This window comes from Nuphar pumila, chromosome 11 (assembly GCF_984573655.1).
Source record: "Nuphar pumila chromosome 11, dmNupPumi1.hap1.1, whole genome shotgun sequence".
In the NCBI taxonomy this organism is placed as follows: domain Eukaryota; kingdom Viridiplantae; phylum Streptophyta; class Magnoliopsida; order Nymphaeales; family Nymphaeaceae; genus Nuphar; species Nuphar pumila.
This window is the reverse complement of record NC_143259.1, coordinates 11,399,986-11,427,858: the sequence shown is the minus strand read 5'-3', so window position 1 is coordinate 11,427,858 and position 27,873 is coordinate 11,399,986. Positions and strand designations below refer to the sequence as shown.

Sequence of the window (27,873 nt, the reverse complement as noted above, 5' to 3'; positions counted from 1 at the left end):
ATTGATAGAGCTTTCCCTCTGGTTTTAAAGACAGATTCTCCATTAATTGTTCTTATCGTGACATGCCTTAATCCAACAATAGGATGTATAGCTTGCCATCCAATTGTGGAAAGATGAGCCCTCGAAAACAGGGGTGACATATTGCATCAATATGGATCAAATAATCCATTAGGTGAAGCTTTGCATTACCTAAAGGGGCTTATTGAATCTAGGCAAATGGAAGTTGGTAGGGATGAACACGATCTGGGTTCGAGCGAGCTTGGGCAGGCTTGGCTTTAGAAGAAAATCCAGTTTTTTCAAGCTGGGGTTGAGCTTGAACAACCTTGGCTCAGGATCCACTTGACTTGAGCTGAACACTTTTAATTTAAAAATGTTTTCAAAGTTTTTAAAATTTGTATAAAAAAATCGTTTTGAAAGAGAAAAAAATGGTGGGATTTGAACTCACATCACTTTCAAAGGTGCCACTTACCCATTAAGATAAGACCTCTTTTTGTAAACACATTCTGAACAAAGTGCATACATATGTAAAATCTAATTTCTTGAGTCGAGCTTAATCGTCTTTACCGAGCTTATCCAAGTTGAACTGCCAATTCAAGCTCTACTCATTTACATGTACCGAGCCTAAACCCTTGTTCAAGTTAGAATCATTTATTTTTTTCAAACAAGTTCCAACTGAGCTTAAATAGGTTGAGCTTGGGCTAGCTCGACTCATTGTTCATCCCTAACGGTTGGCCAGTATTTAGCTCGTACCCATTTGTTTGACCTTCATGTTTCCACAAGTGGGGCTACCAATAGGCTGAGCTTAAATAGGTCGAGCCTGGGCTAGCTCGACTAGTTGTGCATCCCTAACAGTTGGCCACTATTTGGCTCGTACCCATTTGTTTGACGTTCATGTTTCCACAAGTGGGGCTATCAACAGGTCAGATATCTGACCCATTAGGGTGTATGGACACCTGACTAAATACCATATAAGTCAATGAGAATTGTCCTCCCGTAATGGTGTTGTGATCATTGGCATTCCTCACATACAAGCAAATGTTTGAAAATGAGACAATTAGTTTCAAAAAACATATTTAGGGACATTATACTCATTTTTCATGTGATTCCAAACCCAACTAATTAGAATTAAAGAATGAAAGACCACCTAACCCACACGGTTCTGGTTGAAGTTGGGGTTTGAAGTATGCAGGGTCATTAACATGGAAGCTCAAACCTGACTCTTATAATTTAAAAATAAAAGGGAGACTGTCCTACGCCTAGTTTTTGTTAAGTCCTGTTTGGACCCTTTAAAAGTTGTACTTTCAAGTATTTGTTGCTCATTATGAACCGTTAGATGTGTTTATCATTGCTTATTTATTAAAAAATAAGTTTTCTTTCAAATTGATTTAATGAAAAAACATAAATATTTTATCATCAAATTTTAGTATAATATCTACTATTGATTTGTTTACCTCTTTAAAATATTTATCTCACCATAAAAATTTTTAATCAAATACATGTTCTCTTTTGAGTAAACAATGATAAAACTCGTCTAATGGTATATAAAGATATTTGCAAATAACTTTGTGAGATCGTGCATTATATGTGAATAAGTAGGTTATTTACGAATTTAGTGGCATGTAATTTAAAACATAAATTTATGTGATTTCAAAAAGTATATGCGAAAATGTAAGATATTTGAGAGAAGTGTTTCGCAAATATATTTATGAAAAATATTTACGTATATATAAAAAATAATAAGATATTTGCATTTTTTATGGTTTCAGTTTCACCAAAAATTCACAAATAAATTTATGCGAGTTTGTGAGGTCCGCATAAAAACCCTTAGATTCTGAATTTAAGTGTCAGTTAGACCTAACCTATGGGTGGTATAATTTTATCACAATAAAACTTCAATTTTCAGTTGCAAGAAATAAAAAAGTCCCAACGCTATCTAATATTTACAATTTTGGATGTCGAAAGAATATTGATAATTAAAAGTTTTTACACGGGTCAAATTATCTCATATAGTACAATCATTTTTCATATTTTTAATCAGTAGTATAAAATAAATTAGTTATAACTAGATATTGTTCCACATTTAATTTGACTACAAGATGCAAACCATAACCATATATGTCCGGACAGATCTTATCCGATGTATTCCTTATATGGTTTGGCCTGAAAATGGATATGGGTCGTTTGGGTACTTGACCCATTTTCACCCTTATCTCTAGACTCTAGTGTTGATTATTCACAACAATGGGTTGGATCTCTACTTTGTGGTAGGGCAGCCAATGGGTTGGATCTTTCTTAGCGTCAAACCCAACACGAACCCAAATTTTTTATTAGGAAAATATGTGGCAGTGTCACACCTGTCGCCACACGGACATGTACAAACATTGTTTTTGTTTTTAAATATTATTTAGTATTTTAATAATGATTCAACATAAACAACTTATATGTTAAAATATAAAAAAATTTATTTTTTACCACTGCAGCCTATTTTTCAAAAGAAAACAAAACTCCCATGTTGGGTCGATGTTTGAACATATAAATATCAAAGTGAATAATTTTTCTGATCTTCTCAAAGATGTGATGCTGTCAGATATCCAACCGGTTCACAAGAAGGTTTATATTTAATATTAATATTTGCAAAACCTGCTATTTATGCGAATCGGTGAGGTCCGCATAAAAAAAACTTATGATTCTGAATTTAAGTGAGAGTTGGACCTAGCCTATGAACAGTACAATCTTATCACTTCAATTCTCAATTGCAAAAGTTAAAAAGACCATAACAATATCAGATATTTGTGATTTTGGATATCGAGATAATATAAAAAAAAATTTATAGATTTTTTAAGAAATCGAGTCAAATGATTCAATGTTGTTATTTTAGTTTACTCACTCTGTCATTAACACGGTTTTAGACTTTGGAAATGGGTTTGCATATGGATGTAGACAGACGGACTCAAGATCCGTCCCATACGCGACCCAGTTTATCCTAGTTGATTGAAAGACGGAAATGCCATCACGGGATACAAGAATTTCCACGCGTAGGTTCGGTCATTTGGACAAGAATTTGCATTTTTTGGGAAACTGGTGGTAGTTTGGTAGTTTTGTGCAAGAACAGTGGCATGGTTTGAACCTGAAAGTTTATGCTAATTCAAACTTCAAAGAACGCCGTCGGTGGAGCATTTGACTTTCTTAATGACTGATTCGTTCCCAAACTAGAACCTTATTCCCATTGTTATGCCCTTCCTTCGTGGGCAATAACGTCATTTGGAAAGCAGTCCTTGCGTGTCCAAATCGTGAAGGAAATACCAAAAATTACGCCAAATTTGACCTTATAAGAGACCAAATTACTCCTGCAATCTTTTTCTTTTTTTTTCACATAAAAGTTTTTTATATTGTTAAAAACACAATGTCAAGACGGTCATCATAACGATGGCAATGGACACGGGCGAGTGCGAGAAAACAAGCTCTCTACCCCGTCCCGGACTCAAAATTTTGTCTTCTATCCACGGGTCCCATTCTTACATAGGTTTTGATTCTCACTTTCATACCCGGTTCATTCCTCACCCCAAATGAACATAAATTCGGACGGATCTCTATTTTCCCCGATCCACTATCATTCTTATTAGAAAAATATATATGAGATCTAAATGTTATTTTATAAAATATTAAGGATACAATAATAATTTTAATAATGAAAATCAAGGTCGAGGCAGGAAAAAGAGTAAGTCCACCCTCATCTCCATCTCTTAAAAGGTTTTGATTTTCAACTTCATCCTCGGTTTATTCTTCATCTTCACTCCAAATAAGATGGGTTCCAATGGATTCCCAATTTTTTTCTAATCCACTACCATCCCTAATCATAAGTAGGGCAGACAGAGCCAACATAGCTAGGTCTTTGATCCTTGTCGCAATTTCTCCGTGTAAATATATATAAAAAAAAAGCACACACACATAAGTTTAAGTTGTGTAATTAAACATGCATTGCCGTCATTTTGAATTGGGTTGTCATTAACTCAAATTTGTGTTAATAAGATAAAGTTACTAATTTGCTCTCAGAATAATAATTTTTGTTTAAAAGAGTTTTAAGAAACAAACTTATTTTTTTTACTATTAACCTAACCAAAAAATACACTTATGTTTTGGCAATTGCGCTGCTTATTTTAACGGCAATTTTGATGCAAATAAATCCTATTAATTAATCATGACAAAGCTGGGGCGAGGCGGACACCTACCAGTTTAATGCGCAAAGTTTAAGTGTGTTCTTTTTATTTTTTTATTTTTAATAACCTGGGGGTTGATCGACTGACCACCATCACTTGGCTCGATTAGGCCTGTATGGGCATGATAGGGCATGGAAAGACAAACCTCTTGACTGGTTTCTATCACCACCTGATTTGTAATCACTAAGGGCGCGGTTGTGTGCTACGAAAAGTGGATTATTTTTTTAGAAAACTCATCGATGGTAGTGCGCTTCTGCAGGGACCTATAGTGACAACACAAACAATAGAAACCAGTATTTTCACGAAAAACCCTTGACAGGCATGCCATTTTACAAGCTGGAGGTGGGCTTTCCGCAAAAATGGTTCCCGTGTTGAGGGTCCCATTTCATTTTCATGGCAGTGGAATCTACAATAAAAGATAAGATTCGAAACGAGATACGTAAGAAGGTAGGCGTTGCATCTATTGAAAATAAGATGAGAGAGAATCGTTTACGATGGTTTGGACATATTCGGCAAGGCCTAATGATGCTCCAATTAGAAGGATGGAGAAATGGAAAAATATATTAGTTAAAAGAGGTCAAAGTAGGTCTAAGAAGACTTAGATGAAGATGATAGGAAATGATATGAATGCTTTGAACCTCACTGAAGATATGTCATTAGATAGAAATGATTGAAGGAGAAGGATTCATGTGAAAGACCCAGAATGATTTTCTTTTTTGGTTCATATTGTCAACCCCAATTGTTTGGGATGAAGGCGTAGTTGTTGTTGTTGTTGTGACAATGGAATCTACGAAAGGATTGCCATACAAACGCCCCCCAAGTTCAATCCTCTCTAACTCCAGCTTGCTAACAAAAAAAAAAACTAAATAGCCTTAGTCACCTTGCCCACTGAAGAGTATTCTTGGTATTAACTTTTCAGCAACAGATGTCAATGCGCGTCTCCTTGTGGTGGGACTTTATAGGTTCAAAACTCGTTGTACCTTGAATACTAACTGGTGGGGTCTGCCTAACCCCAGCTTGACTTTCCAAAAAAAACATTTATAGGAACCTTTGTGGGCAAGTATATATATATATATATATATATATTGAAGTTGTGCAATTTCTCGTTTTTCAAAAACTCACAAGAAATTGAAAGCATTTCATAAATCTTGTATTTTTTTGTCAAAATCTTGGCAATAAAAAAATAAAAAAATCTAAACTTTATTTTTTATAAGAAAATATTAATAAAAAGTATTTAAAAATAAAATACATGATTGTTTCATGATAAATAGGTGTTTAAAATGTAAATATCGCATTTAAATCAAGGTATTTATGTTTTTTCATAAATCTCGTGATATTTTGAAAATCTTGCAAGAAATTTCCGTTTTAAACTTTTAGGCAATTTCTCGCGATATTATCGCCATATTTTCATAAATCTTGCCATATTTGTCACTATGCAGGTCACGTTGTGACGTAGCAAGTTCAAAACCCAATGGTACCTTGTACAACAGGTGGGGTCTGCCTAACCCCTACTAAAAAAGTAATTATTTTTTCCTACACCTTATTGGGAAAATAATCACCTATACGACACACCTTCCTTTGTCGAATTGCCAACATTCCTCTTGTGAATGGCATTGAAATATGGTGTTGGAGCTTTCAACTCTATTCCAATCCAGTGTTTTGGCAATACCACTGCCTCCAAACAGCAGAGTGCATGACATCACACTGGGCAAACGGAGCCTTATTAATTGTATCATAAGGAGTTGGGTATATAGAAAGAGTTTGAGATACTGTAATCTGATCTTCATCGAGAGATGATGGCTATTTTGGTAATTCAAAAAAATCAGCTCTCCATATGTTATACGCCAACCGTTGAAAGATCGTCTTCCAGTGGCAAATCATAAAATTGCACCAAACGTTTAAGTCAATCACTAATCTAGTTTTTATCTTGAATTCAAGAATTTTTTTTTCGACAGAGAAAGCTGGGGTTAGGCAGACCCCAACCAACCAGTTATACAACCATACCATTTAGGGTTCGAACCTGCAACGTCCCAACACAAGGTGACGTGCACTAACTGCCCCTGCCAGATAAGCGGAGCCCCCTTTGGTTGAATTCAAGAATTGGGAAGTCAGATAAGTTGGCGGGATGTTACGAGTAAGAAACCCACAAAGGGCGTTTAGTGGGACCTATCGGCCCTGAATCGATTGACCAACCATTCAGGTCAATCGGCCAATACCAATTCTCAAGTGAATCATTCTAGGTCGGCTAAAAAAATTTAAAAAATATTTTTTGTCAATCAGAACACATGACATGTATTAAACCATTAAAACAGTATTTAAAATATAAAACAATTAATTTTAACTATTTTTTTTTACATTTATTAACAAATAGCCCATATCGATTTTCTGTCAATATTATATTTATATTTATAGGCCGATACACACCAATACTGACAACATTGGACAGCCGGCCCGCTAATGGACCGGGCTGATCGGGCTGTTGATTGGACCGGCCTGGCCCGTTAGTAAATGGGCAGGGTTTTACCCAGGTCTTAACTAGCTCAGGTTTAAAGAGAAGCCCATGGTCCAACCCATTGGCCGGTATGAAGCAGGTCGGGTCCGGCCCAACCCAATCTTAAAATGCATAAATGCTTGACTAAAATTATAGGTTAATGAGAGAATAACAAGTTTCCATGCAACTAATTATTAATTAGTACAACTAATTAGGTAAATAATAATAATTAACAAATAGCAAGTTCACATACAACTAATTAGGTAAATAATAATAGTTATTCAAGTTACTATGCAATAGTTAATTTTTAAAAAAATTATATTATTAAAAAATGTAATAAATAACAGCTGGTACAGTAGCCTGTGGGCTGGCCCGAGGCCGATAGCCCATAGACCAGCCCGAGCTTGGTTCACGTATATAATGGGCCGAGTTTCAGCCCAGTACCTAATGAGCCCGTGCCTAAAATCATGGCCCAAACCTGGCTCATAGTGGGCCAGGTTGGCTTGGCCCATCAGGCTATCGGGCCGGTTGCCCACCCCCAAACCTGAAGTTTAACTCATACTCCTTCGGCCCATTTTTCAGCCTTTTTTTATAGTCAAGATGGGGTTAGGCATAAAAGGTAAAAAGGAAAAAAAGATTACGGTGCTAAGTGGATGTCAATTTGGAGGTTGGTCAACCTACTCATGATCACCCTACGCCAATATCAACCTATAGCGACGGCTCCAAATCATCACTTAAAATGTTGGAGCCATCACTATAAAAATAGTGCTGGCCTATTCTTCTATACTATAACTTTCGTCACTGTTACTTATAGTGACGGCTCAGGCAGTCGCTAGTTCCTTATGTGACCGTCATATGTTCTACATTCACTAATACTCTTAAAAAAACAATAATAACTTTTAATAATCATTATGATGCCAAGGGAGGCTTCTTTTACGTTTCTCCACATGCACATCTATATGACTAAATGACTAGGCCCCACCTCCATTGCAATGTCCAACTTAAGCAAGAAGAGTTAAAGTGGTTTGAACTCTATATCATGAACAAACTGAATGAATGAATCAATAAATAATGAACATAGCCCATAACCCCTTAAGCCTAAAAGTATATAAGAGTAACATTGGGTATGTCAAATAGATTGTACATAGATACATGTAGACACAAACACGGTCTGGATATGGGTCAGATAGTAATTTTCACCAAAATTACACATTGAAAAACCTTCAATAAAAGCCACAATTACATTTTCTTTGGCACTTTGCAAATTATCAATGATGATTACATCTTTCATCTCCCCTAGCATCATTAGCTCTTGGTACAAGTATCTCTGATGAAGCATAATATAAAATTTATAACACTGGCAGTAGTCTTAAATGTGAAATTTCCAAATCCTGACTTTTACTCTCTTTTAACTCCTTTCACAATGAAGGTATTTACAACTCCTGGTTTTGAAGGAATCCTCTCTCTCTCTCTCAGTTATGAAGATCTTGTGTTGGAATATCCGGGGACTGAATTGCCCCTCCAAACGTCTTTTCCTGGCGAGTTGGATCCGTCAAGAAAAGCTTGATCTGATTGCACTTTGTAAAACAAAGATGGCAGATATCCCGAGATCCGTCGTCTCTTAAATCTGGCGTGGGGCAGAGTTCTTCTTCAAGCCTGCGATTCAATATGCATGAGGCATCCTCATCCTCGGAAAGCAGTCTCTAGCCTTACAACAGGTGGATGAAGGTACGTTTTCCATATCCATTACTCTTCCACTTCCTTCAAACACAAATCCAGCTGTGGTCACTATGGTGTATAGTCCCCACCGTCAAAGTCGGCGAGAGGAGTTTTGGTTGGACTTGAATAGGGTCATTGCTTCATTTGGGGACCATCATATTATCATGGAAGATTTCAACTGCCTTCTGTCTTCTATCGATTCAAGTATTCTGGTGCCCTATTCGGCTTCAATGAGGATTTTCCAAAACTTTATTCAGATAAATCGGTTGTACCACGTTCCCCATGTAGGTGAAGTTTTCTCGTGGACGAATCGACGATCTAGACCATGCTTTCGTCTGCTAGACAGGGTGCTTGTTTCGTCAGATCTGCTGAGTTCTATTAATGACATTTCATGTTACCTTTTTTCACCATCTGTCTCGGACCATAGTCAGATTGTGATCCGATGGGGACAAGGCTTCACCGGCAACAGATCCTTTAGATTTGAGCAATGGTGGCTTAAGGAGGCGGGTTTCGAGTCATTAGTCCAACAATCTTGGAGTCCACCTTGCTATGCGGTCCGGGCGGCTACTAGATGCATGGTTAAACTTTTTCGCCTATCCCGCGATATCAAATCTTGGCTTATCTCCAATAAAATAAGCAAATTCAAAAATATGGAGGATTGGGAGCGTGAGCTGTCTTCTATAAATCAGTATCTCTTGGATACGACCTATATGAATGCATCAGATATTGAAAGTCTCAATGCTAGATCGGTCGAGCTGACTCTTCTAGTGCAATCTTGGCGTCTAAAGGATGAGATTCGTTGAAAGCAGCGGTCAAGGGTGATTTGGCTTAAAGCGGGTGATGGGAATACAAGGTTCTTTCATTCTTTAGCGTCACATAGGCATCGAAGACATGTGATTCATTCTATGTATATCAACGGTGTCTCCTTTTCGGGCGATCAGGTAATCAATGTTGTTACCAACTATTTCTCTAACCTGTATTCCTGCAACCAAGCTGCAGGTGGCAATATGAGTACGACTTTATTTTTGTCCTTGGATTGAGCGCTCTCCAACTCGATTCAGGGGTTATTCACCGAAGAAGAAATCGTCTCGGCGGTGCATGATTCGTCTGGGTGGAAAGCTCCAGGTTTTGATGGGTATCCAATGGATTTCTTTCGCTTATTCTGGCAATGTGTTAAGAGTGACATTCTTAGTGTCTTCGCTGAGTTCCATCGCAATGGCAGATTGCCAGTTCATGTTCACCTAGCAATTGTGTCACTTATTCATAAGGAGGAAGTCGCATCGGATATCTCGCAGTTTTGACCTATATCAGTGTTAGAGAGCTTATATCGCATTATTTTCAAGGTCTTGGCTAATAGGATGCGGTCAGCCGCTCCTAGGATTTTTTCGGAGGCGCAGTTTGCCTTCATTCCTAACAGAAGGCTTCAACATTCCTTCATTTTGGCCACATAAGTGCTGCACTCTCTAAAGATCAGCGGGGGGGCCTTTTTTACTCTTAAGCTTGACTTTCATAAAGCCTACGACTCGGTTCATTGGCCGTTCCTCTTCATCATGTTGGCGAACCTGGGCTTTGGTAGGCGTTTCTCTAGCTGGGTGCATGAGCTGGTTACCAATGCCCAGTCACAGATTCAGATCAATGGGGTCAAAGGAAATCAGTTCAAACTTGGTCGTGGTTTTCGGCAAGGATGTCCTCTGTCTCCGTTACTCTTTAACATCGTCTCTGAAGGCATTGTGGTTTTGGTTAAGAGAGCAGTGGAGGATGGTCTAATTGAGTCTCTCGGTATACAGGAGTGTCGTAGTCAGATCCTGACCTACGGAGATGACATAATTATCTTTGGAAGGGCGTCCATCCAACAAATGTTAAGATTCAAGCTTGTCCTTCTTTTTTTCCTATCGATGTCAGGGTTATCCATCAACTATGATAAGTGTTGTCTATCAATGGTCAATGCTCTTCCGTCAATGTTGGACATGGGCCAGCGGATATTTGGGTGCTCGGTATCGGAAAACTCTTTTTCTTACCTGGGTCTGCTGCTTCAAATCAGTCGTGTAACAACGGTAGCCTGAATCGCTACTATTCAAAGAGTTCAGAACAAAATATCGAGCTGGCAAGCTTCTTACCTTTCTATCGCAGGTAGACTGACTCTCATCAAGCACGTTCTTTCTGCTATGCCAGAATTTTTTATGTCTATGTTCTGGATGCCTATGAGGGTTAGTAAGAAGCTAACTCAGGTAATGGCAAACTTTCTGTGGTCGGGGCGAGGTACCAAAAACAAACGCCACCTCATAGGGTGGGACTCACTTCGACTTCCCCTATACAGGGGGGGTTGGGAATCAAGGATCCAAGGCTGAGGAGTATGATTCTCGTCGTGAAGCAGAGCTGGCTTGCACACCAACCTGGGTCCTCGTGTGCAAGCATGCTCCTAGCTAAATACAGAGGTGTGGAATCCTTGGTGGGGGCCACTAGCGTGCGTCAGCGCACAATGTCAAAGCTTCGTCGATCATGGATCCAAGCTTGGTCTGCGGTTCTGTTTCATAATGAAAATGTTGACTCGCAGTCTCAGTTCGTTGGACGCATCTTTGCTCCGAACGGATCTTTCCGCTCAAAAGAAGGCTACCTCGCTCTCCTTCCGTCGGGGGTGGACCGGTTTCCGACGAGCCTGCTCTGGGGCAAGGGTCCGACTCCGAGATCATGTTTCCTGGCTTGGCTAATGTTACACGATCGGGTGCAGACTGACAATTTCCTCAAATCCATCAGATTTCATCAGCCGAGTAAATGTATGTTGTGCGAGGCGGCCGAAGAATCTGCGTTTCACCTTTTTTGGGAGTGCTCTGTCTTTCAAAACATTTTCAAGGTGACTTGGAATAAGTCGGGGGTCAGCGTGCGCCAGGAATCGTTCGCCAGCGATTTGCTGTGGGGTCCTAAGCAAGTTCGTCATTGCAACTATTGGCGGATCATTTGGCGAACCTGACTTCTCTCGTCATGGTGGGTTGTATGGATGACTCACAACAATGCTATCTTTCGGCATATTCCGGCAGTGTTCAACAAAATGGTGAATCTTATTTTGGCGGACGTGTATGCCATTATTCGCATCAACATCCCTGATCTACATCACAATCTGCCCACTAGGACCACTCATGATCCAGGGTGACGCTCGCCGACAAACTGGAGTTGTTCCGTGTTTTTCTGTTAACTTTTCTTCCATTTTTTTTTCATTTTTCATTTCTCTTTCTTCTACTTTTTTTCCTTCGTTTTGAGGCTCCTTGGCATGTCCTGGGCCTGGTGGGTTATCTGGTAGGTTCAATGTTGGTTGAACCTGTTTCGTAATGTTGATGGTTATAGTTCGGCTCTCTCTCTCTCATGTTAACCTTTTTACCCAAATCCCCCATAATCGTCAGACATTGGATTTGGATAAAAAATAAATCTTATTAGCTCCCTAACATTATCAACTTGGATCAGATGTAAATTATTTGGATTTGGAGTCATATTAGGACATAAATTACCTATATCAAATACATATCTAGGTAAAATATCAATAAGATATTTTATTTTTATCAAATCTAACTGGATGGATTCAATCAATTGGGTACCTGACCCAGATGGGTTCTTAATAACAGGGTGAAAATGGATTGGATTTGGTCAAATCTTTGGTCCAAACCTGAGACTCTGTTTGAGATGTCAATTTAGATTTACATATTCTGTGTGTTTTCAATTAAAATCATTGTTTCAAATCAGATATATGATTGGATTCAGATCTCATCCAATTCATTTATAGCTTGCAGATGTAAGTTTTTTTGGCCATTATTATTAGGAAGCTTGAGGTTGATACTTGGGTGGGCCTAACAAAGTTAGGTGTAAACTTGTTTACCAAACAAGACAAAAGATTCAAGTGGACTTGTAAACCCAATTCCAAACAATCAAAGAAATCCATATTTTCTTTCACGTATACTTCCCTTGAATTCCAGTATTTATATTTTCCTTAACTCCCATTGAATCCTACCAAATGCCTCCTATGCAACCAACAAACCCATTTCCGATCTCTCAACTAGCCTTCTTTTTTAAAACTTCCTTCTTGAACATAGCATAACTAATAATCACGAATCATGTATCCTACTTGCCAATTTTGATGATAAATACTTTAAATGTTAAATATTAAGCTCAATAATTAAAAGTCAACGGTATATCACAAGTGGTTCCATGGTCTAGTGGTCAGGACATTGGACTTTGAATCCAATAGCCCGAGTTCGACTCTCGGTGGAACCTTTTTTTTCGTTTGTATTTGTCTTTTTGAATTTGCTCTTTTTGATGGCCTTTCCATTTCTTCGGCCTAAAATTTTCCACGCCTGCACTTATGTTTCGAAAATTCCATCGCAGGAGGACGAGGGTAAAAGTCTTGCATGCCCTCAAATATTTGAACAATGACCAATAGCTACTAAGAATCTAAAGTTTTTTTTGACACAGGCATCCATACCCCTGGTGGGAGTCGAACCTGAGACGAAGGGGTCAGCACTTTCTCCCCAGGCACGTTACCACTCGGGCGACCAGCTGGGTGGGTGCACTAAGAGTCTCACACAAGACGGCTTCTTATTCTATTTGATTTCTGCCTAACATGTTGGTTAGGCAGAAGACAAAAGAAAAACTAACAATAAATTTTCCTCTAAACAAAAAAATTCTAACCAGATCCTAAATGAAAATTTACCGAAAGGAAAAAATTGCTGCTGATATTTAAGGTTTTGTCGGCCAGTAAATTAAAGTATGTTAAACAAAAATACCAATATTTGTCACTATCTTTTTTTTTTTTTTTTGAAAGGCAAGCTAGGTTTAGGCAGACCCCTACCAGATATCTCTTAAGCCCCATGTGGCGGCAGGATTCGATCCTGGGCCTTCAGCTTGGCAAAGGACCCCCGCTTACCATATCGGTGGTATCCCATCACTATCGTTTATAAACAATACAAGGCGTGAACGTTTCATGTTTGTTTGAGTAAACAATTTTTTTAGCATATTTAGATCCTGTGGTTTATGTGTACAATCAAATTTGTTTTATGGATGGTTCATGGTCAAGTTAGCATCTAGCTAAACCAATCTCCTAACTAACGTTATCTTGTCTTTCATCTTACCACTAGTTAAAGTTGATGGCCCTGGTGAAAATAAGTTTTCCTTTCTAAAAGTAAAAAAAAAAAATGAAAAGAACAGCCATTTCTTGCTTAAAGTGTTAGCCTAAAATTTTGCATGATTTAGGGATATTTGTGTTCATATATTAGTGTAAGCATATGGGAGATAAGAGATTTGTGGATGTAAGTCACGTTAGATGGCATTGTAGAATTCTCATCCTTAAGGGCACGTTTGGAAGTGAGAAAAACTCTAATAGGAAAAGAGTTTTGAGTATGAGAAGTTTTGATATGATAACTTTTCCCTTTAGAATTTTTTTTGCTTTTTTGTGTAGGCTGAGAAAAATAGTACAATTTTTTTTTTGCTTGTTTGATTGTGCATGAAAAAGTTTTTCTCCTATATCATTGATTGACTAATAATCAATTAATTCATCCATGAGAATTCTATGAATATGATGGTAGCAAGGTCTCTTGTGGAGATGTCAGTGTTAAAGAAAAATTGTGTGTCAAAATCATGGTTGTAGGTTGTATCTTCTCAATTAAACCTTATGGATGTACTCAACATAATCTATTTGATAGGAATCATGCTTTGGATCATGTTTTTTGACATTAAAGTAGGATTTTTAAGTTATAAAATTTGGATACAATGTGAGTTATTGATTTTTAAAGGTTTATATATATATATATATATATATATATATATATATATATATATATATATATATATATATATATATATATATATATATATATATGCTATAATCACATGATCCAAAACTTGTTTTCTACTAAATAATGCTTATAGATCATATCTATAGGGTCTGATCAACTAAAAAAAGTTTGAAATTTGACAATATAAAGCTTATATTAGGTGAGAGTATGTACCTTATCATTACTATACTTAAAGAGATGCTACGGTGCTCTGGAGTACACTAAAAATCATGGTTGTAGGTTGTATCTTCTCAATTAAATCTTATGGATATACTCACCATAGTTTATTTGATGAGAATTATGCTTTGGATCATGTTTTTTGAATATAAAAGTAGGATTTAAATTTTGATACATTGTGAGAAGTTGATTTTTAAAGCTTTTAAAAAACATATATATGCTATAAAATAATCACATGGTTCAAAACTCGTTTTCTATGCTTATAGATCATATCTATGGACAACTAAAAAAGATTAAAAAATTTGATAACCTAAATCTTCTTTTAGATGAGAGTAGGTACTCAGGGAGCACCGTATCATTACTATACTATTACTTAAATTGGTGTTACATGTAAAGAGTTAATGTCACCAGTAAACACTGTTCCACAGAAACGGGATGTCCCTGCTATTATCCGAAAAGAAATGTGTACTGCTGTAATTCAACCACCCTAAAGAAAACTCAATCTCTTCTCTTCCCATCATATCCAGTCCTCCCTCCTCTGCGTTGGCAATGGGAGGCTAGACCTCCTCCTCCTTCGGTACATAACCATCTTTTTTTTTTTTCCTTATCTCCCTAGAAAAGGAAAAAAATGGCAGCTATATCTCTCCTTCAACCCTGTAATCACCTTATAGACTCTACTAGGAGCCGTTCACGTTTGTTGTTTCATACCATTAGGCCCTCCCTGTGCAGTTTTAGTGGGTACCCATGTAGATTAGAAAGGAAAATTGTGGGTGTGAAGAGATTCTTCTTGGTTCCTTGTGAAAGAAAAGATGTGTTGTTTAGGGTCCATGGCAATCAAAACGATGTTGGTGGTGTTGAAGAAGAAGAAGAAGCAGAGGAAGAAGAAGAAGAAAGCTTGCCTGAGAGGTGGGATGTTTTGGGTATTGGGCAGACAATGGTAAGTTTTTGAGTACTTTGCTTTTTCTTTTTTGTAGTTAATTTTCTATTTCTGGTGCAAAACTTTAGCCGTTTCTTGGTATGCCTGTCTGATAGGCGGTTTTTGACGTTATTAATTGCTTTTTCCTTCCTCTATTGTTCTACACGTCCCTCATTTCATGTGGGTTTATTGCCCATAAATGTTTGGAAAAGATGCATGAAGATATATGTGTTCACATTTCATACAAACAGCTGGTTTGGCGGAAGAAAGGATGTGCACTTTATCCGGAAAAGGGCAACCTAATAAGCCAATAAATAGGTCCCTATGTTTGCATTTGTGGGATATGCATAGCACATAATGTTAGCTACCTGAGTATGCGCAAGACACTGTACATGAGGCTATGATACGATCTGGCATAGGTGCAAAACTACATATTACTATGAAAACTAGGGTTTTGTTTGAGAAGGGTTCCAGACTCATTTCCCAGAAGAAATTTGGGGTTTAATCTCATATGCATAAAATCAGATACGAGGAGTAAATGGCTAAATATTCTCTGGACGACAGTGCAATAGTATTGGCAGTTGGCATGAAATGATTGGCCTATTAGCAGACTGGTTATCAAAACTATGATGCCACTGCACTTATATTATAATTGTTGTGAGTTTGTAGTGGAGAAACTGAGATTGCCTGATAGTAGTTTGAGGACTTGTGAAGAAGTTATCCAGCGGGAGTTATTATGTTTAAGTAACAAGCGTAGCAACTTCATCTATAAACCATGAGAAATAAAATCGACGGCCAGACTCATTTGCTTCTCGGGCTCATGGATGTACTAGTATAAATGTTGCTATTGCGGTTGTGATGCACACTTACAGGAGTTACAGAATATAATGTCCACAACCAAGTGACGCTGCAAAATAGTCTCAATTAGTTAGTGGTTGTTGAGAAAGAAAGTGTTGCTTACATGCTTTGTGAACAGGAGAAAAGAACAGCCTGTTAAGCAGCTTGTCCTATATCTAAGTTTGTACAAGTTTTGATCTCTAAAATTGATTATAATAATCGAGAAGTTTGATAAACCAATGAATGAGTCCATGAAATGATGTGGAGCATGACTGCTATATGATTCAAATTAGGTGCATATCAGAATAGTTAGCAGAACCAGTCACATCTCCAGTGCCAGTTTTGGGCATCATAAGCGAAGTTACAGTGCGGACCAACTAATGAATAAATGTTCGTGAAGCGCTTCCTAATGTTTGCAGCATTGAATATTATATACCTAATATCAATCAGTTTTATGGTTTTGAGTGTGACTCCTAATGGTTTAAGGGCCTTTCTGTACATGCCATAATCTTTTTCTAGTATAGGAATGAAAGCGATCCCAAGTTCAATTCGTGGGACTGGTGACATGGGGAAAATGCAGCATCATATCCTGGTATTCTTATAACTGGTCACTTGGAAAATAGCTACCTGGACCCGAAAGAGGGTCACCAGGCCTACCATGGGGTGGGATACCTTGAACATGCACAATGGAGCATGGTTTGATGATTTGGTATGTCACTGGTAGTTTAAGGGCCTTGATTTTTGTACCTTGATCATCATAGGGCAGTTGGACATATTCTTTGATACCTGATAAAGTGTGCTTCTGTGGCTTTTCTTGTATCTTTCCGTGCATGTGACTTCTAGTTACAATATGATCATTTTCTTGTAGATATTTCTTTTTCATGTTTGGCACACATTTCCAACTGCTCTTGTGATATTGTTCGCAATTGCATTATGAAATCCACTTAAATTGGCCTCTTTTTTATTAGTGTAGATATTGGCTTTTATGTTTTCAGGTTGATTTTTTTGGTATGGTGGATGATGGGTTCTTAGAGAGATTGGGTCTTGGGAAGGGGACAAGAAAACTTGTTAACCATGAAGAAAGAGGCAGAGTTTTGCAGGCCATGGATGGTTGCAGCTTCAAAGCTGCTGCTGGAGGTTCTCTTTCAAATACACTGGTGGCTTTAGCGAGGTTAGGTGCTAAGTCCATTGGTGGTCCCGCTTTGAATGTTGGCATGGCTGGTGGTGTTGGGAATGATCCACTGGGTGGCTTTTACAGGTATCCTTTTCTTCAGTTATGCCCAGTTGAACTCAAAAAAAGAGGAATGACTGACTCTAACATGGAATGAAGCTTGCTTGTTTATGATTAGGGTTCAATGAATTATAGCAAAATGAGTTTTGAAAGTACCTAATGCATAATTTTTCCAGATATTAGATGTGCTTATTTTCTTTCTACATAAAAGGAAAACGGGGCATTTTCTACTCTTTAGATGTTTAGTGATGTCTCTTTTCTTTATGCATCTATCTTATTATGTCTTCTCTTACTCTCTTTGAAGTTGGTATTTGGTCAATTGAATCATAGTATCTCTTTCTTTTATGGTTTTCTGGAAAGTGTGGTATGAAGTTTCATTTTATTCTAGAATATGATTGCCAGGGAGTTTATTGAATCTAAATTCACATTGTTTTCTCCAATTTGATCTGAAGCATGATTCTTTGGTCACTGTTTAGGTTTAGGACAATTATGACAGATTCTTTTTGTTAATTTATCATGTAAATTACTATTTACTGCACTTGATGTTGTTCTATCTGTTTGTATGTATCCACGATGTTACACAAGTTTAATGCACATGATGCAGCACAGCATGGGATTTCTGATGTTGATATACTGTACTTTCAGATCGAAATTGCATCGAGCAGATGTATCTTTTCTATCTGCACCTATTAAGGATGCAACGACTGGAACAGTGATTGTTCTTACCACTCCAGATGCACAGCGTACGATGCTTGCATACCAAGTGAGCTTCTTTGCCAATGAGAAATTTTGGACTGTAAACTTTTGGTGGCATTCCCTTTATAATTAAGTTACAGCACTTATAATTCTGGTTTTCTTCTATGATTTAGGAAGTATTGTTCCATTTTTTGTATGCTTTGTTGGGATCAAAACAGATAGCTATATGAGCTACTTTGATATTAACAAATTAAAAAGTGAAAGAGGTTCATAGTTTGTTTCAATGCAATTGTCATTTTTGGCTTCCTGGTAAGTTGATTTAACAAATTATAATAAATTCAAAAATGAATGTATAGTATTCCTAAGGAGGTGAAAAATGTATTTAAATATGTTAATGGGGTAAAAGTTGTGAATTTTGCATTTTCTCACCTACCTTTTGCCTAATTCCTGCACCTTCCTTATCTTAAAAGTCAGAAGCCTACTGACATTTTCAAAATGTCAAGCATCGCCACCCATCATGTCCATCAATATATCCATGGTTGCATATGTCAATTGGCCAAGGTACTTTTAGTAGTTAACAATGTTAATGTGGGGGGGCAAAACAGTTAAATTTCATTTTTTGGGGGCAAGTCTTTTTTGAATCCCAAGTCTTTTCCTTCTGCCACCATGATGGGGGTTAATCACAGGTGGGTTTGTTAATCTGTTTCCTATAGTGTTTTTGAATTTTCAACCGTGGCAAGTAGGTCTAAAGAATTTGGTAGAGCAGGTGGGCAAATGTAAAGTTCTGTAACAGATCCCTCTTGTATGAAAAGAAGACTTAACAAACTAAATGATGTAGGATGTGAAGGAAAATAATACCTTTAGGTCAATATTGCCAGGATTGAACACATAACTGGAAGAATTATACTTGAAAAAAAATAGTTACATAAAAAAAATGCCATATTGAATATAAGTAGCCCAATTTCATCAGTTTCATTTTGTGAGAGAGGAACTTGCATTTTTGGACTCTAACTCTAAACTGTTTGAAGACTTCTAGTGATGTTTTCATGTGCCAAGTTTGCTGCATGAATCCTTTACTTAAGAATATTTGTTTTTTGTAAGTTTTACTATTGGTATATGTCATAGTTGGACTCTATTCACGTCAAAGCTGTTATTCTTCAAGACTGAGACAACCTAGGTTTAATGGACACAGTAAACGTTTCATATTGTACCTGCTATGATACATACCCATATCCATTTCCCCCTCTTGGCCCTTACTGATTACTTGCTTGTCTTGAATTCACCTCAGTGGAATTGTACAATGACCTCAATCAACATAAGCTATGGCTAACAGTTTGAAATACCAATTGGACACAGAAGATTGAACAGTTGCCTCTTGTGAAAGCCGTTCATTGCAGATATTTCCACATGTATAGCATAGTCGAAATATAGATTTTTGCTAGTCAAATGGAGTTCATTGGTTATGGTTTCCACACACTGGAGATCTCTAAAAGCAATACCATGTGTGGCAGCTGTTAATGTTTGATATTGAATATGTCATGCTTCTATAAGCTTTGAGGTGGTGTTATCTTTGGAGAGTTCCCCATTAAGCTTCATGGCATCCATTTTCCTCATGATATGAGTTGCTGCTGACAATATATATATATATATATATATATATATATATATATATATATATATATATATATATATATATATATATATATATATATAAAGGAGGAGGGTTGCGGTAGGCCTGTGACAGCCAGCATAAAAACTTAGTCATACCCTATGAATATGAACCAATATGAGAATTTCGTTGGGGCGTTCCCTATTGAGCGACGCGCTGTACTCTATAGGCCCGGAGGCAGTGATAAATGGGCAAGGGTTGCTAGGTCGTCGCCCGGAAGTGACGCGTCACACCGGCGCCCGGGTGTGGTGTCAAATAGGCAAGGGTTCCCTCACTTTGTTGGACGGGTGGGGGTAAAGAAGTTAGTCCAAGACCATAAAATTAGGTTAGCCACTTGGAACATAAGATCTTTAACTGATAAGTTGGTAGAGTTAGTAGATGTTATGTGTAGGAGAAATATTGATATTTTATGTCTACAAGAGACCAAATGGGTAGGTGAGAAAGCAAAAGTGATAGAACCTTGGGGATATAAGATTTGGTATACCGGAATAAATAGGAATAGGAATGAAGTAGGGATTGTTATGAGTCGTGAGTTTATAGATAATGTAGTTGAGGTCCGTAGGAAGGGTGATAGGATTTTACTTATTAAATTAGTATTATGTACGGATATTATTAATATTATTAGTGTTTATGCACCTCAAGTAGGTTTAGATGATTCCATTAAGCGTCAATTTTGGGAAGATTTAGATGGAGTAGTACAAGGGATATCTTATGGAGAAAGACTTTTCATCGGCGGTGACCTTAATGGGCATGTAGGCATTAGTAGGGATGGATTTGAGAGTATCCATGGAGGCTATGGTATAGGAGAAAGAAACGAAAGTGGAGAAAGGATTTTAGATTTTGGTTTGTCCTATGATATGATCTTAGCAAACACTTGGTTTAGGAAGAGGGAGTCTCACCTAGTAACATTTAAAAGTGGGGTTAATACGAGTCAGATAGATTTTTTCCTACTTAGAAAGAGAGATAGAGGTTGTTGCATCGATTGTAAGGTTATATCGGGAGAAAGTGTAGCTACACAACATAGAGTCTTAATTTTAGATCTTAGAATTAGACAATACCGTAAAAGGGATAGACGTATGATAGATCCTAGAATTAAGTGGTGGGCACTGAAAGAAGCTAAACAAGGAATGTTTGTAGAGCGGGTAGTTAAGGAAGTTGATTGGTGTCTCGAGGAGGATTCAGAATCTATGTGGAATAAGATAGCGGGTGGCATGAGAAAGGTGGCTAAGGAGGTATTGGGTGAGTCTAAAGGCGGTGCACCGCTAGGTAAGGATACATCGTGGTGGAACGAGGATGTCAAATTAGCTATTAAGGTTAAAAGAGAGTGTTATAAAAATCTAAGTAAAAATCGTGATAATGAGAATTTGTAGAAGTATATGATAGCAAAGAAGGAAGCTAAAAAACTAGTTCGGAACGCGAGGGATAAGGTATATAAGGAGGTTTATGACAAGTTGGATACCAAAGAGGGTGAGAAGGATATTTATAGGCTTGCAAAGATGAGAGATAGGAAATCAAGGGATCTGGGTATGGTTAGATGTATCAAAGATGAAACGCAAAGGGTTTTAGTCACAGATGAAGAGATTAAGGAGAGATGGAAAGATTATTTTGATAAGCTATTTAATGAAAGTCATGCTCAGGATCTTGGAGACTTTTCAATTCCTTTTCATGAGATGAATCGTGACTTCATGCGCAAGATTCAAAAGAAAGAAAGTGCAGAGGCTTTGAAGAAAATGAAATCAAGAAGGGCAGTTGGCCCAGATGGTATACCTATCGAGGCTTGGAAATGCTTGTGAGAGAAAGGTTTAGAATGGTTGACAAATCTTTTTAACAAGATTTGGCGGACAAATAAGATGCCTAATGAGTGGAGGAAGAGTACTTTGGTGCCTCTATATAAGAATAAGGGTGATATACAAGATTGCACAAACTATCGTGGTATAAAACTCATGAGTCATACTATGAAACTTTGGGAGAGGGTGATTGAGTCTAGGTTGAGGAAGATTGTCATGATATCGGATAATCAATTTGGTTTTATGCCTGGAAGATCAACTATGGAAGTTATACATCTTCTTAGACAACTTATTGAGAGAAATAGAGAGAGGAACAAAGATTTGCATATGGTTTTTATTGATTTGGAGAAGGCTTACGATAGAGTACCTAGGGATGTTCTCTGGTGGACAATGATGAAGAAAGGTGTTTCTCTCAAGTACATTAGTATAATTAAAGATATGTATGAAGGAGTAGTAACCAATGTCCGCACTTGTGAAGGGGTGACAACTAATTTTCCTATATCGGTTGGGTTACATCAAGGATCTGCTTTAAGCCCTTTCCTATTTGCTATAGTGATGGATGAGCTTACGAGATCAATTCAAGAAAATGTGCTGTGGTGTATGTTGTTTGCTGATGATATTGTTTTGATTGATGAGTCTAAAGCTAGGGTTAATGCTAAGTTAGAATTATCGAGACAGACATTGGAAGCAAAAGGTTTTAAGTTGAGTAAGAGTAAGACAGAATACATGGAATGTCGATTTAGTAAGCAACGAAGTAGTGATGGGAGTGTAGTGAAGCTTGGTGAGCACGAAATACCGGTGGATGATTCTTTCAAATATTTGGGATCTATCATTCAAAAGTATGGAGAAATTGATGGAGATGTAAATCATAGGATAAAGGTTGGGTGGATGAAATGGAAGAGTGCAACTGGAGTGTTGTGCGATCGTAGAATGCCATTGCGGTTGAAGGGAAAGTTTTATAGGACGACTATTAGGCCCGCTTTACTATATAGTACGGAATGTTGGGCTGCCAAGAGACATCATATTCAAAAAATGAGTGTAGCTGAGATGCGTATGCTGAGATGGATGTGTGGAAATACAATAAAAGATAAGATTCGGAACGAGGAGATACGTAAGAAGGTAGGCGTTGCACCCATTGAAAATAAGATGAGAGAGAATCGTTTACGGTGGTTTGGACATATTCGACGAAGGCCTAATGATGCTCCAGTTAGAAGGATGGAGAAATGGGAAAATATATTAGTTAAAAAAGGTCGGGGTAGGCCTAGGAAGACATGGATGGAGGAGATAAGAAAGGATATGAATGCTTTGAACCTCACCGAGGACATGGCATTGGATAGAAATGAATGGAGGAGAAGGATTCATGTGGAAGACCCATATTGATTTTCTTTGTTGGTTCATATCGCCGACCCCAATTGTTTTGGGATGAAGGCGTAGTTGTTGTTGTTGTATATATATATATATATATATATATATATCAAGGACTTGAGAATTTGGAGCTTGGTAATCTTTTGAGTTGCTCATGGTCACCTTACAGATCTGTCACTTGCTGTCGTGTCTTTATGCTTCTTCATATAATTTATTGTTCCATAAAGATATTGGACTTACCAGAAATATCAAATTTCTTAAACACAACTAAGAAGCTACAATGGCAACCCTTCTAATTGAACTTTCATAATGAAAGCTGCATTGGCAATTACATCTGCAAAAGAGAGGGAGACAAATGCTCAAAAAGGACATGCACAAACTCTATCTTGAACATGTATGAAATTGAAGGGTGATTGAAGAGGCTTTATTGAGGTTTCCATTGTTAATTCTTATGTTTCAGGAATTTGCACATTACCTATGGTACAATCACATCCAGTCAGAGGGGCCTCAGATTTGCAATATAGAATTTTCTAATATGTCCAATTAGAGGATTCTCAAATATGCAATATGGCATTTCCTAAATGGAGTCATTCATAATTCTTCGTGGCTGACATTGCCTTAATATGAACACATGCACACACACGTGATCATTTCCTTGGGTATAATAATAGGATCATGTTCTGTGTATTCTTTCCTCATTTTCTTTTTCACCTTTACTCAATATATTGTTAACTCCATTATGTAATATTGGGTTTCAAGCAAGTGAACTGATCCTTAATTAAGTTGTAACTGAATCTGTAAACATAAGTGTTGAAGGTAAAGCTGAAAGTGTGCTACTATCTAGTAATGCATATCCAAGGTTGTCAAGTCATAAAAGTTTAATATTTTGATAGGAAAACTTGAGTTTTGTGATGTCACATGATAAAAAGGTAGGTATCCTATTAATATCCCTACAACAACAGCTGTTGCTGTAGCTGAATATTTTGCTATGATTTGGCTTTATCCATCTCACTGATTAAATTGTTGTGTGGCCAGGGTACATCGTCCACTGTTAACTATGATTCATGCTTGGCTGGCATGCTTTCTAAAACAACCATTCTTGTTATAGAAGGCTATTTATTTGAATTCCCTCAGACAAGGAGGTCAATCTTCAGTGCTTGTGAAGCTGCTCATAGACATGGCACTCTTGTTGCTGTTACAGCATCTGACATATCATGCATTCAGAGATACTATGACCATTTCTGGTGAGTTCTCAAATCGATTATTGCATCCAAGATAGAGTATCATGGAACTTGGACTATGTCTGGGAAGCTACGCTTGGAGGGAGTTTGGTGTTGGATAAATGAAAGCATCCTTTTGTGGGATCCATGAATATCTCCCCTCTTTGATTAATCCTTATTTGGTTGCTTAAACAAATGAGCAAAATCCTTGGCTACCTTCTCAACTCTCCCTAATGCCTTCCCTTCTGAACAGCCACTTCCAATGGAGTTTGGCCCAACTCATAAACTCCACAACTCCAGCATAATTACCTTGTTCCAGATAGATACTCGAGTATGAATTTGTTGGAAGTCACTTTTGAGTTTCATATAACTTTTGCTTGGTGATTGATTTCTTGCCATGCCCAAGTGGGATGAGTTGTCAACTCTGTTGAAATTGGAATTTATAATTTATCCCACATTTACATTTTATAAGATGCTGCTATAAGTTCATACGATCAAAAGAGGACATAATAATATTGTTGTAATTCCATAAAATAAAGGGTACCAGCTCTCTACTTTCAGCTTTCTTGCATGATCCTAATACTGCGAAAAAAGTGACAGCCATGCCCAGTTGGGGCAAATTTTTTAATTGGATTATGCTACTTTGAAATCTGCTGGTGTTTTTCATGGTACTGCAAAGGGGTCGGTTTCTCCTTTTTTGCTACTTTCTCATGGCTCTGCTCTTTTCATACTGTAGGGAAATAATAGGGAAACATGCGGACATATTGTTTGCAAACAGTGATGAAGCAAGAGCTCTCTGTCATTTCAGTGTCAAGGAGAGCCCCGTCTCAGTGACAAGATACTTGAGTCACATTGTTCCTTTGGTCTGCGTTACGGATGGCCCAAGAGGTTCTTTCATCGGCATCAAAGGTGAAGCGATATACATACCTCCAGCACCATGTGTGCCAGTTGACACATGTGGCGCTGGTGATGCTTATGCTGCTGGAATTCTGTATGGTATTCTAAGAGGAGCTTCTGATTTGAAGGGCATGGGTGGTTTAGCATCTAGAGTGGCTGCAGTGGTTGTGGGGCAGCAGGGAACCCGCCTCCGAGTCCAGGATGCTACTGAGTTGGCAGCATCACTCCCAGTGGGTTGTGGTGGCTCAGGAATTTGTTTGGATGTCCTCTTTGATCACATTTCTAGCATTTAATTTAATTTAATTTAATTTTCAACTGTACATTAATTTGCAATTGCTTTTCTTCCCTCGACACTCGTGATAAAGTGCGTCTTTCCTGACTCGGAATGATGCTCTGTGTAATACAGTACTCTCTTTCTCTCACTTGGCTGATGTGTATGCTATCTTACGCATATATCTCAAAGACCTGCCTCTGCCACCAACCGATCCTCATCTAGATGTTTGTGGTCCTTGATGAGTTTTTTGTTTTGTTTTCGGGTTTTTTCTGTTTTTTGTGTAAATGGTGTTTTCATGTTTTGATGTTGTGTTTGTGCTCGTGGGACTCGACGTTTTGTTGAGTTTCACTTTTAAGTAATGTTGATCACTTTTCGTCTCTCTCTCTTTGCCCGCTTAGTTGGTGATGCCAATTGCTTTTAGCATAATAAGATTTTCCTTTTTTGTGGTTGTCATGAGGGGAATGTATTCCATGGCCCCCCTCTTTTTGGTGCCCATAAAGACCAAAGGCGTCACACCTGCCCCCTGCGTATGTAGAAGCTTGGCAACTCCCTGGCTTCAAGGGGCAAGCCTTCGAAGTTTTACGCTGACATAGACAGCAACCATAGAAAGGCAGGCTGAGCCAGTGCCGCTAGGTCTCTGTGTGCCTGGAGCGGTTTATCCGAGTAAAAAAAAGATAATGACCAACATGGACGTGCTCTTGGCTGATATGCATCACTCTAAAATTCACCAAAAATGCTGTAGAGAGATGCCTATCTTAGCATGCTGGCTATCAATATGAATGCTGCAGCTGGGTATTTGTTTTTTGACGACTAAGGAACCCTCACAGAGAACCGGGTCACAATAAACGCGGCCTCAGCATACGATGTCAAGTAGCTCAAATATGTTGCTTGCAGATATTGTGATTCAGCACCTTAGGCCTCATCTCTTTATGTCTTTGTAAGTGAAGTAATTCTTCAAGAACGATAAATATGGCCTCCTTTTAGCTTAGAGGGCTCTGCTTAGGGATGTCAACGGGTCGAATGTAAGCCGATATCAGACCCAAGTCCAAATCTGACCAAATCCAATTAATCGGATTCAGTATTAATTTTTTATTAAAATATGAATCTGAACCCGATTAAACCCCGAATTTGGTTAAGTGTAAATATTGGGTTTTGGACTAGTCGGATCCAGATTCGGTTTCATCTTTTTTCATCCCTCTGAATCCCAATCCAAATTCGATAATGTCGGATTGGGTAATGCCTAGATCCAATCCTTTGGCATCCCTAGCTCTACTCATTTGTACGAGCAACATGTGAAAGTCACCTAGCTAAAGAAATGTCACCAATTTGAAACTCATGAGTACGCATACCAACTGTAATCCCAAGTAGGCAAGGGGGACTTGGGGTTTTTACCAATGTTGTCAGTATCGGTACCAGCCCTGTATCGTTTGGGCAACGATTCAGGTGAATTGGCGAATACCTATACTCAAGTGAATCGTGGCCAAAAAATAATTAAAAAACATTGTGTCAATCAGAATGTGACACGTGTTAAAGCTATTAAAATAATATTAGAAAATAATTTCAAGTAATTTTTATATTTTAAAAAAATAACCTATTCACGAGTGAAGCGTATTGCTTTTCTTCTGATACGATACATACACACCGATACTGAAAACATTGTTTTTTACACCAATGAACCCGCTGTGAACAGGGGTGTCAACGGGTCGGGTTTGGTTCAGACTTAGGTGAAACCAGACTTAATCAGATTTTTGGGTATGGTATCGGGTTCAGACTTGGGTCTAATCGGGTTTACTATAAGAAAAACCATACATGGGCCCAATAAAAACTACATGAACCAAATCCAGACCATACCCGATAAAACCATATTCTTTATCATTTTTACATTGAAAAATTATGGGTTTTAATCAAAACTCGGGTTCGGGTCTAGGTATGGTATAAAATTTCACAAACTATACCCAAGTTTATGTAACCTTTGGGTCCAAACCCGGGTCTTCTTATTTATCACTATACTCGAATCCTATAAGGTTTGGTTAGAGTCCGGTCTGAGTAAACCATACCCTAGGACACTCCTAGCTGAGAGTGAGTGAAGTGGTTTTCCCAATTTATTTAAATAATATCTAAATCACTAGACTCTAATTAAATGCCAAATAAATCCTGATTCGATTCCAATGAATCTAGAATACCTCTATGGTAAAAGACATTTACCTTGAATATTCTCTAGGAGAGAGAGAGAGAGAGAGAGAGAGAGAGAGAGAGAGAGAGAGAGTTTTCACAATCAGTCCCATGTGACTGTCAAAAGGAAAATAAATTCATGCCATTGCATTTTGAAAACGTTGTCCTCTTTCCAAATTCCCTGCCACTCTGCTCAGTCAAATTAAATGTTTTTAAGTATCTTTTTTTCTGTAAAAGCATCAGCCTACCAACGCAGGCTTGATTTTTTAGTTTCCCTTTATATCATTCTCTCACTAGCCAATTTCGTTGGAAAACTGGACCCTTCGGAATTTTCCTTTATCACACTATCAGAGGAATCAGTGACGTGGGGAGATCTAGGCTATTGGGTC

General features: G+C 37.9%; 1 protein-coding gene and 1 non-coding gene across 2 annotated transcripts; both read left to right on the top strand.

Annotated features, from left to right (window-relative positions):
- Positions 1-12,615: 12,615 nt before the first annotated feature.
- Positions 12,616-12,687, top strand: TRNAQ-UUG (transfer RNA glutamine (anticodon UUG)). The gene has a single exon. It is a non-coding gene; the product is annotated as a tRNA-Gln (tRNA).
- A 2,249-nt stretch (positions 12,688-14,936) lies between these two features.
- Positions 14,937-25,689, top strand: LOC149821956 (uncharacterized). Its single transcript, XM_089980461.1, has 5 exons — positions 14,937-15,357; positions 17,169-17,431; positions 18,050-18,167; positions 23,957-24,165; positions 24,878-25,689. Exons 1-5 carry the CDS (start codon positions 15,049-15,051, stop codon positions 25,329-25,331), a joined length of 1,353 nt encoding a protein of 450 aa, XP_089836587.1. The 5' UTR covers positions 14,937-15,048; the 3' UTR covers positions 25,332-25,689.
- Positions 25,690-27,873: the final 2,184 nt, after the last annotated feature.

What these genes read in the sequence shown, in the direction of transcription:
- LOC149821956 (XM_089980461.1), top strand. Translation starts at nt 15,049, where the DNA reads ATGGCAGCTATATCTCTCCTTCAACCCTGTAATCACCTTATAGACTCT. An exon ending in TGGGTATTGGGCAGACAATG is followed by an intron (nt 15,358 to 17,168) that starts GTAAGTTTTTGA and finishes TTATGTTTTCAG; the next exon opens with GTTGATTTTTTTGGTATGGT. An exon ending in CCACTGGGTGGCTTTTACAG is followed by an intron (nt 17,432 to 18,049) that starts GTATCCTTTTCT and finishes CTGTACTTTCAG; the next exon opens with ATCGAAATTGCATCGAGCAG.